The sequence below is a fragment of the Mus pahari genome, chromosome 2 (genome assembly GCF_900095145.1).
Source record: "Mus pahari chromosome 2, PAHARI_EIJ_v1.1, whole genome shotgun sequence".
Taxonomy (NCBI): domain Eukaryota; kingdom Metazoa; phylum Chordata; class Mammalia; order Rodentia; family Muridae; genus Mus; species Mus pahari.
Window position 1 is genome coordinate 163,225,636 of NC_034591.1, and position 16,332 is coordinate 163,241,967.

The window sequence follows — 16,332 nt, forward strand, 5'->3', positions numbered from 1 at the left end:
AAAAAAAAAAAAAAGGAGAAATGTTGGGTTTGTCTTGTGTGCTGTGTATTCAGATACTGAGTTTTGTACCCCACTATGGACATGGGCATTGTATTGACCAATGTTCTATAAAGAATGTTCCCCAATAGTACCTGATTGATAAATAAAAAGCTAGAGCTTGTAATTGGGCAGGAAAGAAAAGAGGACAGAAATTCAGATTGAGTGAGGGAATCTCAGGTAGTGATAAGAAGAGAGGACAAAGGAGAGGAAAAGGAAGAGATCTCCATGAGACAGGATGGACCATGAGGACCAAGAAAAGATTGCCCTGAGGACACACATGGAGCAAAGCAAGACTGAGCAAAATAATGGGACATTTATCTGGTTATTAACAGACTAGTTGAGTTAGAATAGTGCAGAGCCTGCCTAGCACAGTACCACAGCTGATATCTCTATGTTGTTTACACTGGAGCTAAATGGGATAGAGTAGGTCAGAAAGCCCCTATAAAATCAATACAATAGAACCTGTTTGAACTGGGCAGGCTTCAAAGAGGAAGAGCAGACAGGGAGTCATCAATAAAGAGGCACTATGACAAAACCACACAAGACAAGCCCAGTGGACTAGTCTGACAGGTTAGACTATACTTCAATAGGTAATATCAGATGAAGGATTCTATTTCATCATGTGATGAACCACTGTCTGCTTTTGATTAGGCAAAAGAAAAAATAAATGAGTGCTAATATTATGAGACTGCCAGGGAAAGTAGAAAAGCAAGGAGAAAAAGACCTTCAAACAGTCCAGTGATAGTAGGGGGAGTTCAGCAGCCCTGCACTGGGCCTGCTCTACACTGTTCAACTACTACTATTATTCACAAGGTACTGGTGTGAAACAGGAAGCACCAACAATAAAGGCACTTACTCCCTTACTGAATGGTTTTCTCCCCCAAAATACACAATCTAGTGTCACATTATCTTTTTCTTTCTTTTCTTTTTTAAAGATTTTTCTTTGTGTGTATACATGTTGGCTTCATATATAATATGTGTACCATGTCTACAGCTGCTGCCCAGAAAGGCCAAAAAAGGGTATGGGATCCAATGGATATTATAGAATGTTACAGACAACTGTAAGCCACCATGTAGGTACCAGAAATCAAATCTGGGTCCTCCATAAGAACAGCAAATGCTCTTAACCACTGAGCCACCTCTCCAGCCCCTGTAATATTACCTTCTTTAAAAAAGTTTTACACACAATTTCTTTTTTTTTTTTTTTTTGAGACAGGGTTTCTCTGTGTAGCCCTGGCTGTCCTGGAACTCTCTCTGTAGACCAAGCTGGCCTCAAACTTTAGAAATCCGCCTGCCTCTGCCTCCCAAGTGCTGGGATTAAAGGCGTGCACCACCACTGCCCGGCCTTACACTACAATTTCTAGAGAAATACATCTTCAGAATACACACAAATCTGAAGAAACCTAAAACTATGTGAGCCAGAATGAGACTAAAATAAAATTAAATGAATTTTAATTTATCTCTTACTTCAGGTTATTAAAGCTAAAACCTTAAGTAATACAGTATCAGTAATGATTAATAATATGCATAACTGCTGCCAAAACAATATCACTCACATATTCATTTGTGGGGAGGGAGTATTAGGGATCAACCACATTCATTTTCACATGGGTTCAAAGCTTTGCCTGTTAATTTTCAGAGAGGAAACAAGGTTCTGATAAAAATACTCCTTGAACAAATCACTCTTATGGGTAGGTACCACGCCTAGCAGTGAATAGCCAACACAAAATAAATTCAATAGCATTTTTGGAGGTTGTTTATATCATATTAAGTCAGGACATTTTTTTTTCCTTACCTTATACACACACACACACACACACACACTATGGCTTACCTTATACACACACACACACACACACACACACTATGGCTTCTAGTTTGGGGATTTTTAATGGATTCCTGTATGTATCTCTACTTCTAAATGCATTTATGTGCCTTTTCTTTGGCTCTTTTTCTTGTTTGGTGTTTTGTCATATTCCAATATGTTTGTTTGTTTTATTGTCTTTTATTTTTCTTTATCAGCAGTACTTAGATGCCTGTTTATTTTTGAAAGAGAGCTAGAAAGGGTGTGGATTGGAGAGGAGAGTAAGTGGAGAGGACCTAGGAAGAGTAAGGGAAAGGGAAACCATAATCAGAATATATTGTATTAAAAAAAATCTACTTTCAATTAAAAAAATACTTCTTGAAAATTCTGGGGGTTGTAGACTTAATACTCTGTCACAAACAGTGACAGATTTAAACTCCAACAACCCAAATAAGAGCAACATGAAAGCAAACTTTTCACCCAATACCAAAGCTAGGTGTGGGAGAAACCTCAGCTCGTCCACAGCCATTGTTTCCCTTTCATACTCACTGTCTGCATGGCCTGAAAAGGTGCTGTGCTAATGGCTGCTGAGCTCCCACTTGCAGGAGGTAACCGGAAGCCCTTTGACAGGGGAGGATTTGGAGAAGCAAGAGCAGAAGCTGGCTTTGGCTTGCAGGGGGGGATCACCATCTGTGGAGGAGAAGAAATGCACCATCAGCCATGCTTGCCATATGCCAGGAGGTTAACTTACACTGAGCCCCAAGCTGACATAAGTCAGCAAGTTCTTTAGGGTGACATGGGAACACAGGAATGCAGAGAGCAGCGTTTGCTTACACTTTCAAATCTAGACTGCTGAGGATGCACAGTACACTTGCTTTGATAGGGTTCTGACAAAGAGAGTGTCACACAAGGGGTTCTCAACTTCCTACCAGCATCAAGAGTTCTGCAAAATTTGCTATTTCCCAACTAATAATCTAATATTACTCCAAACAAAAACTTAGGGTTAATTAGTTCCCTAGTTAATTATTTTTTTAAAAAGAGTGGATTTCTAAGTCCTCTGCCTAAAAAAAAAAATCTAATTTAACTAATTCTTACCTATAAAGCCAAATTAATATGACATAAAGCCCAATTTCAACCAGATTATAAATCAGACCACTATAGGTCACTTGATTTAAAAAAAAATTACTTTTTCTTTGTCAAAAGCCAACTACCCTAATTTAGAGCAAGTAAACACTATAAAGACTAATAATCCATGTTTTCTTACATTCTATAATGAATTCTCATTTATTAGTACACCTCAAAATTATAACCTAATAAATCCCCCCAAATTCATCCCATCCATGTCTATCTAGAACAAAGGCTGAAATTTAGATCTATACACACAAACCTCATACTGTCAAAATGCTTTTGATAATATGAGCCAGAAAGACTGTAACTCATTTCAACTCAGTCAGTGCTAATAACACTATAAAAACCAAATCTTCAGTTATATGAATAATTTCTCTTAATTCTACCTGAAGCTTTTCTTTATTATATATTTAAAATAACATAAAGAAACCTAATACTTTGCTAATGGTAGAGATTTACTTTATTTTTAAGTCTGTCTATGTGTGAATACATCTGTGTTTGTGCATATGAGTGCAAGTGCCCATGGAAGCCAAATGTCTCAGATTCTGAGGCTGAAATTACAGGTAGTTGTGAGCTACTGGATATAAATGCTGGGACTTAAGATTTGGCTCCTGGTTGGGGGTGGGGGTGGGGGTTAAAAAAAAAAAAAAAAGATTCAGCTCCTCTCCAAAATCAGTATATATTCTTAGTCACTGAACTATCTCTCCAGCCCTGTATGCTACTTATTACAATAATAAATTGACTAAGCTTGGCCATACTCTCCTGAAATCCCTACACTTGAGAAGTGGGAGCAAAAGGATCAGGAATTCAAGGCCAACCTGTGCTACAAGAGATCATCCCAAAAAACAGTAATAGAGAGGATGGAGAAATGGCTCAGGGATTAAGAGACCTTGTTACTCTTGCAGAAGACCTAGGTTCAATTCCTAGCAACTATATAACTTCAGTTACAGAAACTAATGTCCTCTTCTAACCTCCTTGGGCACCAAACACCATGTGGTACACATATATGCATGGATGAAACAAAATGAATAAATCTTTAAAAAATGAATAATAATAATTCTGAATATATTTATTATATCAGGAAAGATATGTAAGATTAATTATATATACATGGCAAAGCCACAATAGTAACCTGTGTATGTTCTAGGACCACAACATCTACAGAAGGTAATGCATTAATAAGTACAAACATTTTAATTCCATCTATCATGCCAGTAACTAATAAGCTCATTTGGCAATTCTTTGAGACAGCAAAGTAATTAAGACCATGGGTCTCATTACCTCAGGGGTCTCTGAGGTCATAAACTCTGTTTCAGATCCCGAAGAAGCCTGATCAGTAGTAACCAAGCAAGCATTTGAGCTACAGGTAACAGGAGAAGAAGCCTAGACACAAGGAAGATAGAAGGCATTATCAATACATACTGTGTACTTCATATTTCCTGGGCCCTGGACTTCTTGATATATTACTTTTATTGGCACTCAGTGGTACCAGGCAGTATGCTAAATGTGTTATATATATGAATATACTTAATCCTAACAAACATGGTGAGTAAGCACAATTACCTTCATTTTAGTGACATCAAGAAGCAATGAATAGTCAGGCACACAAAGAATAGTGGTGCATACCTTTACCCCCACACTTGGGAAGCTGAGGCTGGCAGATCTCAGAGTTTAAGGCCAGCCTGGCCTAGTATACAGAAAAAGTTATAGGATAGCCAGGGCTACACAGAAAAAAAACCTATGTCAAAAAGCTTGTTTCAAAAAAAAAAAAAAGGAAGCAGCAGCAGCCAGCCAATGGTGGCATATGCCTTTAATCCCAGTACTGTGGAAGCAGAGGCTGAGGCAGGCGGATCTCTAAATTTGAGGCCAGTCTGGTGCACAGAGTGAGTTCCAGAACAGCCAGGGCTACAAAGAGAAACTTTTGTCTTGGAGAAGATGAGGAAGGAGGAGGAAGAGAAGGAAAAGGAAGATGTGAAGAAGAAGCAGCAGCAAAGCAAAGAAAGGTGAAGTAATCTGCCCAAGATCAGAATAATAAAGTTCAATTACAGAACACTTAAATCCATACACTGCTTCTGCCCCAGTTACACACACACACACACACACACACACACACACACACACACACACACACACCAGAAAGAGTTTGAAAGACCAGCCTGGTCTACAAGGTCAACCAGAGCTATATTGCCAGACCCTGCTCCATCTAACCACCACCACTCAGAAAAGAGTTCAGGGGAAATTTTTTAATACTTCAGAACAGTTTATATATTAATATACATAATTAATAGCTAACCATAATATGAGAATTATGGAAACATTCTAAAATTATGCTTTTTTTCAGTACTTTCAATTAAGGTAATAAAGCAACTAACTACCCATCATAAGTGGGACTGGTTGCTGTTGGGCTACACTTGTGTACAAGGAGAATCCTAGAAACTCTAACTTAACCCTTCTATGTCCTCTTAATAGTTAAGCTAAAAAGACTGGAAGCAAGTCCAGTGGAACACATATATTACCCCGGGGCTAGAAGAATAAAACAAGACCATAAGTTCAGGACCACCCTGGACTACAGAGCAAAACCGGTTTAAAAACAAAATGATAAATTCTACTTAAAAGTTTCACTTAATAGGATTTCAGCTATAGCTCAGTGTCACAACACTTGCCTGGCAGGCAACCACAGAAGCTAGATGCATTCAATGTCCAGCACCGCACAACAACAAAATCTTTATATTAGTATTCATTTATAAGTAGTAATTACTCTTGCTTGCAAATTATCACTTCAAGTAGAGTGGCCAGAAGTAGTTCTAAGTACTGGTGAGTAAACACGGGACCAGTGGTTCTAAATGTAGGTATGCAGATTCACCTAGAAGATATTTAAAGACAAATGCTACTCTACTGGTCATTCTAGCACAGGCCAACATCCCAGCACCCCTGAGGCAGGAGGATCACAAGTTCTAAACCAGCCTAGGCTACAAAGTGAATTCAAGGTCATCCTAGGCTACAATAAGAGACTTTGTCACTAATAACAATATGTACTTGCCTGCGTGCACGCACACACACACACACACACACACACACACACACAAAAACACACAATATTCTTCTAGTTGGTCTAAGATAAAAACAATTTTTTTTCTCAATCAGATATATCAGAGTAAGTCTGATTACTCTTGCCAAAGTAAGAAGTCCTACCCATACAGCAAAGAAGAGTGTAAAACAAATTAATCCAGAAGTTACCTGTGATGGCTCTTGAAGAAAATCACTTTGGTTGGACAAGTTTTGTTCTGTACATACTGTAGAGACTAAAGGAAACCAAACAATTACGGGGAGAGAAAAGTTAATACATATCAATTTTACAAAACAACGTTTATTCTTTACAAAGTTAAGTGTCAATTAGAAGAACAGGTTCCTATTGCAACTTTGAAGAGAATAGACTGGATACTAGTCAGAAACACTAATTCCATGTGTGGTATACAGTGATGTTCTAAAGTTATATGGGTAAAACCAGTATTCCAAAGCTTCTTAAAAACAAAAACAAAAACAACTATGACTTAAAAAATTATTAGGGATAATAATCTGAAAGACAAAGATTAAGCCACTGTGAGTTGTCACTGATACACATAAGTCTTAGCTGGTCATCTGTTTGTATGGATTGCCTCACTGTGGTTATACATATTAATATACTTATTATAATTATATAGTTTTCAGTTTGGTTTCACTCATTAATATCAATCACTTCTGTTAACTATGATGTGAACTATTCTCCTTGTTTCACCAGCCTTACAGCATCAGTCTTTAGCAGCTGTTCAATACTTACCACAGTTAGACTGTAGTTTTGATCATGTCACTCCTTACCTAAGAGAAATTATCATGGAGCCACAGCCCTAAGCTTTGATTTCAGTGCCATCATTTGTTACCATGATAGTCATTGTTCTAAGTATCATTGAGGTAATCTTACCAGCTACGGTGATCCAAAAGCCTCCACACTAGATCTACAACTCAAAGGTCAAGTAGGTTGTACTTAGAAATCACAATTCCAGAAAGAACATGGAAAATTGCTAAAGCAGCTATTAGGCATTTTTACTTGTCCATCTGAGGACGTTATATTTTCTAACAAACATAAATATGTTACTGAAGGATGCTTACAACCTAATGATAATTTATCCCTATGTAACTCTACTGATTAATGGATACAACTAGAATAAATTAACAAACACTTAAACTATCTGGAGTGAGTGAATGATTCATAAAAGAAATGACTGTTAGTTCCAAAGCTATTTAAGTCTTTAGAATTACTATGCTCCTAGTGGGTTACCTGGACAAGCTGAAGGCGGCTGTGATGATGGAATTGCACTTGAGGGTTTGTCAAAATCTAGAACAGACTCCTAAAGAGAAGATTTTAGATAGCAAAAAGAAACACAGATTATTTGTTTAATAAGTAGTTCACTGTATTAACCATAGCTATTACCAAAGATGCTAGCTAAGCTGCAGGCAACTATCTAATTCCTACCTTGTGATGTTAACAAGTTGAAGAGTCAAAACTAAACCCTAAAGTTACTGTCAAACAAACTTCAAGATTGGGTCAAGTATTAAAACTAGAAATTCTATATGATACGCATGTCTGATTTGAGTCTTTAGCATAAAATGTTAGTCTTAGTCTAGTTTGAACTTAAATTTTTTTTCCTAACAAATATGAAGGTCTAATTATTTTTATCTCAACTACTTACTGGTTCATACTGGTAAACATTTTATGATGAGAAGCTATTCCCTTCTCATATCTGTATATCGGGGTTCTCTTAAGAAAACTTCCCAGACTCTGCTAACTGAAGCTAGAAATTTGCAGGAAACATCTTTCTTCTTTCATTTATCTTGAAATAAAATGAAAGATAATCAAATTATCTTTCACTCTGCAAACTAGAGGGCTGGAAATTAAAGAGAGAACTTGACTTGAGTTATGCAGCTGTCAAGAAACAGTGCTGGTGTTTACACCCAGGCCTATATCCAAAGCTCAAGACTTATTTCCTCTATTTAAACTTACTTTGTTTACTTGAGTAGTATACTTGAGTAAATTTACTTTGTTTACTTGAGAGGCCTCAGTAATATAATGCTGTTCTGAAATTTTCTAAGAGTCTATGTCATACAATTTAATGAAACACAGCATTTCATAATGGATAAGTGGTCACCCCTTTAATTCTAGCACCTGGGAGGCAGAAGCAAGCTGATCTCTAGGAATTCCAGACCAGCGTGGTCTACATTGTGAGTACCAGACTAGCAGAGCTACACAGTGAGGAAGGAGACCCTGTCTTCAAGGAGAGAATAGTCTTTTACACAATTTAACTATTGAGTTAGCACAAATTTCCAATCTTCTATAGCTTTGAAGACAGGTGATGAGTGTCTCATAAATTTTTAGGCAGTGGGACCTGGAAAGACCAAGCAGCTAACATGGTTCTCAGTTTTAATACATCTACAAAAAATCCACAGCAGTCCTGACACTTATACACATGATACTTTTGATATATTTAATTTTTTTTTTTTTTTTTTTTTTTTGGTTTTTCAGGACAAGGTTTCTCTGTATAGCCCTGGCTGTCCTGGAACTCACTCTGTAGATCAGGCTGGCCTCGAACTCAGAAATCCGCCTGCCTCTGCCTCCCAAGTGCTGGGATTAAAGGCGTGCACCACCACACCCGGCTTTAATTAATTTCTTTACATACAACAAACTTAGGAAGTGAAGACTACAATTTTTTTCACATTAAAAAATAATAACAACAAAGCAGAAAGTGAAACAACTTGCCCTGATAGCAAGGAAACTGCAGAACTAGGATACCATTTTACATAATGGGATCTAGAGTCTTAAGAATATCAACACAATGTTTCATACACAAGTTACTAGTTCCAGAAACATCATCTAAGAGTCATTTTTAAAATGTCTCATAGGCAAAAATGTGTGACAGGAAAGTTATGGGAATAGCCAACCATTTCCTGGTTGAACTTTATGCCTGTTCCATAGGAAGTAATTCATCCCTGATACTATATGCCCAAGACTTAGGGCTGCAGGGACCAGAGGCCCTAAGAAGAAAAACTACTGCTACTGTTTTGAAAGATGGATTTTTTTCAAATTGCCTTTTAAATACATATATTTATACCAACAGATTAGTACTACTATCATCCTTGGTCAGAGAAACTTTTGGGCAGTGAGCAGCAGTCAATGCATAGATTCGTGAGTGGTCAAAGTGTGTAGAGTGTCTTGAATGCTCAGCTCTAAATGGGACATTTATATCAACTCCTTCACAGCTCAGGGAATATCCCAGAGGAGAGCATACAAAGTGTGAGACCCAAGTCAGGAGGCGTGTCCTGAAATGCTCTCTTCTGGATATGACAGAGCTTTTGCACTCATGAACTCATAGAAGCTATGGTAATCTACAGAAGTCCAAGCCAGTCACTATTCCAACATGGATGAGACAGGGACTCATAATGCTTTGCCCCTAGCTGAGGAGCTATATCACCCCTTGATATATTCTGTGGTGCTATCATGCATGAGGGGAGGGAAGCACAACATAGATGGGACACATATCACTTTTCTTTAGGTCTGTGGCCGTGAGTAGATTGCTTTTGCTCTGGTAAATGAGCCCACACTCATACACATGCAGATAGCACTAACTAAATGCTATGTTGGCTTTTTTTTTTTTTTTTTTTTAAGAGGGGGGAAAGAATATGAAGGTAGAACTGGAAAGTATAGGTGGATACAAGGGACCATGGGACAGGGAAATTTGAACTGGATATGATCAAGATACTCTATACATGTAAGAAATTGTCAAAGAACAAAAAATACAATAAAGTTAAAACAAAACAAAACAAAAAATAAAATAACACAGCTCATACTTGCATAAAGTTACAAGTTCCTTGAATCTGGGTCATGAGGTCCTGCAGTTTTTCTTTCCTCAATACTGGATCCTTTGGAAAGGCAGAAGAAGAGTCTATAGGCTGAGGCATGGGGTTAGACACCTACAAGACAAGCCCACCATGTGTGAGACTCACCAGGAAGCTTACATTACTAGCACATCTTCAGGAAATCAAATGGAAATATTTATTAGATTTATCACAGTAAGAATTCTCACAAAAATCCATTTACTAATTAATTTCAGTTTTCCCCTTTCAAAACAACTTTAATGAAAATCTTTCTAAAACATAAAGCAATCACTTTCTTTTTTTTCTTTTTCCATTTTTTGGTTTTTCAAGACAGGTTTCTCTGTGTAATACCTCTTGTTCTTCTAGAATCACTTTGTAGATCAGGCTGGTCTCAAACTCAGAGATATACCTGACTCTGCCTCCAGAGTGCTGCAAAGGCATGCACCACCAGACCAAGCTAAAGCACTGTCTTTCTAAAAGGACACAGATTAAAAGGTCTTCCTGAAAAGTATACATTCACTCAGTATACTTCCTTTCATTATACACAGTTATTACCATTTGTTCTGTGATAACAACCCACTATGACACACACCAATGATATGTTTCAAGACAAGAATTACTAATATCACAATAACAAATATGCATCTCATTCTTAAGATGCATAAAATTTCAGAGACATTAAATACGATAAAGTCATATATATCCATGTGTAATACATACACAATAATAATGAAGTATTTTATAATTTAAAAATATACTCTTGGAGGATTCTGCTGTTAGAAACCCTCATGATAAACTGCTAGACATCTTGAATTTACCTTAACAATTAAAGTTCTTCATTTATTTATTTATTTATTTATTTATTTATTTAATGTATGCGAGTACACTGTAGCTGTCCTCAGACACACCAGAAGAGGGCATCAGATCCCATTACAAATGGTTGTGAACCACCATATGGTCGCTGGGAATTGAACTCAGGACCTCTAGAAGAGCAGTCAGTGCTCTTAACCACTGAGCCATCTCTCCAGCCCCTTGTTATTTTTTAACATATATGTGGTGTTTTTTCTGTGTATGTGTGTACACCATTTATGTGCTTGGTGCATGCAAAGGCTAAAACGCATCTGATAACCAGAACTGAAATGTGGTGTGAGCTGCCATAACAACGTCTGAAATCAAACACCAATCTCCTCTAGAAGAATAATCAGTGAGTACTTTTAACCATTGAGCCACCTCTCTCTAGCCATTAGCCATATTCTTTATAGCTGCAAACAGCTGTTCACAGAGAAGTGAGTGCCCTCTTAGTTACTCAAAGAGCCTAAAACTTCAATACAATGTTGCCTGTCCCATAAAAGCAAATTCAATAAACTTGGACTTTTACAATTAAACATTCCTGGTTTTTAATATCATTCAAAACATCATGAGATCAATATTCCATTATGGTAAAGGTTCAAATGCCAAGTGGATCTAGAACAAAAACAAACAACAACAATTAGTTGGCTGGTTGGTTGGTTGGTTTAGTTTTCTATGTGTTTGTTTGTTTTTTGTTTTAAGACAGGTTCTCACTATGCAGCACTAATTAGTGTGGAACTTGCTATATGTAGACAAGGCTGGGCTCAAACTCTCAAATAAGAGTCTTGTTGTTTTGTTTTGTTTCAAGAGCTTTATTGGGGTATTAACCTGAATTTTTAATATGCTTCTCAACAGCAATCATGAAATTACTATTAGATCTTCTAAGTTAATAAGGTGTGGCTGTCAAATTTCTACAAGGGCAGGAATAATATAAACACATTAGCACTTGTAAAAAAGAAAAGGAGAGAAAAAATTAGGACTTGAAGAGAGGAAAGACATGGCAAAGGAAAAGGAAAAACTCAGTAGTGGCACATGCCTCCAATCCCAGCACTTAGGAGGCAGAGGCAAGTGAATCTCTATGAATTTTAAGGCAAGACTGGTCTATATACTGAGTTCCAAGATAGCCAGAGCTGCCCAATAAGATCTTGTCTCAAAAACAAAAACAAAATCTAGGTGTAGTGGCATAGGCCTTTAATTCCAGCACCCTGGAGGGAGAGGTTGGCAGATTTCTGTGAGTTCAAGGCCAGCCTGATCTTCAAAGCAAGTCCCAGGACAGCCAGGGCTATTACATAGAGAAACCTTACTTTGGGAAGAAGAAGAAGAAAAAAAAAAGGACAACTCTAAAATTTTTTTTTTTTTTTTTTTTTGGCTTTTTTGAGACAGGGTTTCTCTGCGTAGCCCCAGAACTCACTCTATAGACCATGCTGGCCTCAAACTCAAAACTCTGCCTGCCTCTGTCTCCCAAGTGCTGGGATTAAAGGCGTGTGCCACCACTAACGCCTGGCTTAAAATTCTCTTTCTATAAGGCAGCGTTGAGAAGTAGGTTTCTTTATTTATAAAATGCTGATGCTTTGATCTCTCCAAAGAAAAGAGTTCTTCACACTATTAGATGACTGAAGACTTACTTGATCAGAAAGTTCCTGACTAAAAAAAACCAAAGTGATATGTTTGCTTCATAAGCAATATTAAGTAATTTATAAATTAATTTATAATATAATTATAATCTATAATTAGTTATAATAACATAATTTATTATTATTATTTTCTTTATTTACATTTCAAATGCTATCCCAAAAGTTCCCTATACCCCCTCCACCTCTGCTCCCCTACCCACCCACTCCCACTACTTGGCCCTGGCCTTCCCTGTGCTGGGTCATATAAAGTTTGCAAGACCAAGGGGCCTCTCTTCCCAATGATGGCCGATTAGGCCATCTTCTGCTACATATGCAGCTAGAGACACGAGCTCAGGGGGTACTGGTTAGTTCATATTGTTGTTCCACCTACAGGGTTGCAGCCCCTAATAACATAATTTAACAACCAATACTAGCAAAGATTCCAAGGATCACCCCATATAAACCTCACATCCTGGGATCTTATCATTAACAGAATGAGGCAGATATAAAAATCTACTCACATCTTTGGGTTCTACATTTAATTTCCTCGTCAGGACTTGGTCATTTGGTAAAAGGCCTGCTGAAGCTGCTCCCCAAGAATTTAGAGAAATCTGTGATTGTGGTACTAAGGAGTCTTTCTGGTTCTCAGCATTGTTTTCCCAGGATACTGGAGTTCCAGGCTGCACTGAAGCCTGTTCTCTGCACACAGGAGTGGTCCAGGATCTGCTGCCACTCTGTTCACTCTGCACAGATACTGCCCAGGATCCAGGAGGCAGCTTCTTTGGATCTTGTTCTTTCTGTGACTGAACCACCCATGGCTTTGGTGTCTCCTGTACATTCTGCTCTTCTTGAGGGCTGCCCACTTTGGACTTAGGGCTTTCTGGCTTCCACTGACTGACAGGTACTATAGAAACCTGCTGCTTCTGCTCTTCCTGCAATGTTGGCCTGAGCTTCCCCTGTTCTAAGGAAACCACAGGCTTTGATACCTCCTGAGTCTTAAGAGAAGACTCCCAGGACTCCGAGGACTCTTTCTTCTTCTCCTGACCATCTGGCTCTGGAAGTGTATTCCAGCATTTGAGGAGACTTGGCTTCCTAGCATAATCTGCTCCCCAGGATTTTTCGACATTTTCTTGTTTTCTTGAAAATTTTACTTCTGTTATATAGCGTCTGTTAAGAAACTAAGTCAGAGAAATAAACAATGTGCTTCAGGCTTAAAATGCATAGACTCTGAATGTAATGTTTAACTCTATTAAGTATTCATATGTCCCTTAGTCTCACATGAAACCATGTCACATGAAACTCTTGTCCTTACCCTACTTGAAGAAACTGGCCTATTTTTCTATCTACTCAATTAACAAAATGTAAACTTTGACACTTAAAAAGTAGAAAATTGGGGCTGGAAAGATGGCTCAACGGTTAAGAGCCTCAGTGGAGGCTTACAACTATCTTTAAGGGAATCCAGTGCCCTCTTCTGGTGTGTCTGGAGACAGCTACAGTGTACTCATATACATAAAATAAATAAATATATCTTTGAAAAAAATTTTTAAAAAGACTAAAAGAAACTACATGATATGGCACCACAACCGATTTAGGAAGTACCTAAATCTACCAATTTTGCCTTTGCCAGCCTGAGTTTTTCCACATACCTGTCACCCTCCTTTAAAAGTCACAGCCAGGATAGTTCAATTATCAAATTATACCGTTTATCTGTATGTTTCCTCAGTTCCCAGATTTTTCTCTATTTTGCTCACATTATCTATTATATTGTGTATCTGGTTCTCCGAGTCTCTTCAACTTCCACAAATTTCAATGTCACTTTCAAAGAATAAACACTTTTCTGCTACTATGTAAATTCTGATAACAAAATTCTATACATTCTTAAAGTCTAGCATAAGGATATAAAACAGCAATAGATAATGCTGAACAAGTTACTGTTTATCAGACTAGCCCCATTAGCTCTCACCATAGAACAGATGTGGTCCTCCTGTTTACTACATAGACGAGAACAACAATCCAGCCAGACACAAAGCTAATAAACCCCAAGGCAGGATTCAAGTTCAGTCCGTCTGCCCAAGCCTCAGACTAAACCACAAGTAACAGATGAAAGATGAAAACAACCTCAGCAAAGGACCTGATCACATCTTACCTCCTGTGGCTGTATCTCTGGCTGTACAAGTTCCACAAGAGATTCTGGGAAGATAAAATGATTAATAAATACTAGTTCTAAGTTTTCTTATTATACCTGTAATTCATTCCAGCCATGAATTTCAAAGGACTCAGAAGAATAGAGAAGAATGAATACAATTAAATATATTCATAACTGGGCTATTTCATCTATTGCTTATATAAGTATGTGGAGGGCCTAGGTTTTATAGCTCAGTGGTAGAGCACTTGCACAACATGTACAAGGAGTGGAATATAAAAAAAGGAAGGAAAAAAAGGAATGAAATGAGTTCTAAGGATAATTATAATTGAAGTTAGTATTTCTCCTATATAAGACATTGACTGAAGTCATTTCCACTAAAATTTCATTTCTTTAAGGACAGGGTCTCATTATGTAGTCCTGGGTGCAAGGATTCAAGTGTGGACCATCATATCCAGTTAAAAATATTTTGTTTGCTTTTTGTTTGTTTGGTTGGTTGGTTTGATTTGGTTTTGTGAGACAAGGTTTCTCTATAGTCCTGGCTATCCTAAAACTTGCTTTGTAGACCAGGCTGCCCTCACTATCTCCTTCTACCCACAAATACACAAATAGCCTTATTAAAACTGCAATGACAGTTAAAGTTTACCAAGACAAATTAGTAATCTCAGCTTGAAATGGAGCCTCTGTCAAACCGTACTATGGTCAGGAGAGTAAGAGAGGGGGACAGGGAAGCACAGGACCTTAAGACTCCCAGAACCCCTAGGACTCTTGCTTCTTTTCAGTCATCTGGTTCTGGAAGCATATTCCAGCATTTAAGGAGGCTTCATTTCCTAGCACAGTCCTAGTAGAATCAGTGAAGTAGGAGTGGGGAGGTAGCTTAGTTGGTTATTTTTGCCCATTATGCACAAAGCATTGGGTTCCTCAGTATGGTTCCTAGTACAATATAAAGTAAGCAACTGAGTACAAACTTTTAATTCTAGTATTGGGGAGACAGAGGCAGGAGGATCAAAAGTTCAAGGCCATCCTAGTTATATAGTAAATTTAAGGCCAGTCATGAGACCTTGCCAAATAATTTTTTTTTTATTTTAAAAAGAGAAAGAAGGCTCTTTTTTTTAAGCTCTCACCTTTCTTACTCTCAGGTGTAGCCTTCCTTCTTTCTCTCTCCCTTCCCCACTCTCTCCAACAGACCATGGCCTGCCTCTCCCCCTCTTTCTACCTTCTCTCTTTCTCCCTGCCTTTCTACAATAAAGCTCTAAAACCATAAAANAAAAAAAAAAAAGATAAAGGAAATAAATGGCTAATCAAGTAATATATTTCATTTTCTTGTTTTCTTTCTGTTTGCTTGTTTGTTTCAAGACAGGGTTTCTCTGTTTAACAGCCCTGGTTGTCCTAGAACTCATTTCATAGAGCAGACTGACCTCAAACTCAGAGATCTACCTGCCTCTGGAGTGCTAGGATTAAAGGCATGCGACTCTACACCCAGCTCTACCACTGAGCTAAATCCCCAAACACTCATTTTGTTTCTTCTACCATAAATCAGTAACTGAAACAAATTTACATTCTTCCTCAAAATACTGTTTTCTGCTATGACTTAAATTTAAACTATACTATAAATGGAATTATCCTATTATAGTTTAACAGAGGTTCGTTCAAGTTCCACAAACACCTTGTTTTTTTTTTTAATTTTCTTATTAGATATTTACTTCATTTACATTTCAAATGCTATCCCGAACGACCCCTATACTCTCCCCCCCCCACCCTGCTCCCCTGCCCACTCACTCCCACTTCTTGGCCCTAGCGTTCCCCTGTATGGGGCATATAAAGTTTGCAAGACCAAGGGGCATCTCTTC

At 37.8% G+C, this 16,332-nt stretch overlaps 1 protein-coding gene across 7 annotated transcripts in view; it reads right to left on the minus strand.

The window, feature by feature from the left end:
* Caprin2 (caprin family member 2) overlaps positions 1–16,332 on the minus strand; it is a 51,668-nt gene that overhangs the window by 13,374 nt on the left and 21,962 nt on the right. For 5 of the 7 annotated variants that reach the window (XM_029535468.1, XM_029535471.1, XM_029535470.1 and 2 more), the window contains 7 exons: positions 14,486–14,529; positions 12,861–13,517; positions 9,851–9,973; positions 7,287–7,356; positions 6,209–6,273; positions 4,253–4,354; positions 2,393–2,533 (listed from right to left, as the gene is read on the minus strand). In XM_029535468.1, the coding sequence (XP_029391328.1) occupies positions 2,393–2,533; positions 4,253–4,354; positions 6,209–6,273; positions 7,287–7,356; positions 9,851–9,973; positions 12,861–13,517; positions 14,486–14,529 (1,202 nt within the window). The remainder of the gene's footprint in view (positions 1–2,392; positions 2,534–4,252; positions 4,355–6,208; positions 6,274–7,286; positions 7,357–9,850; positions 9,974–12,860; positions 13,518–14,485; positions 14,530–16,332) is intronic. The other 2 variants (XM_029535473.1, XM_021190093.2) reach the window with 1 other exon arrangement.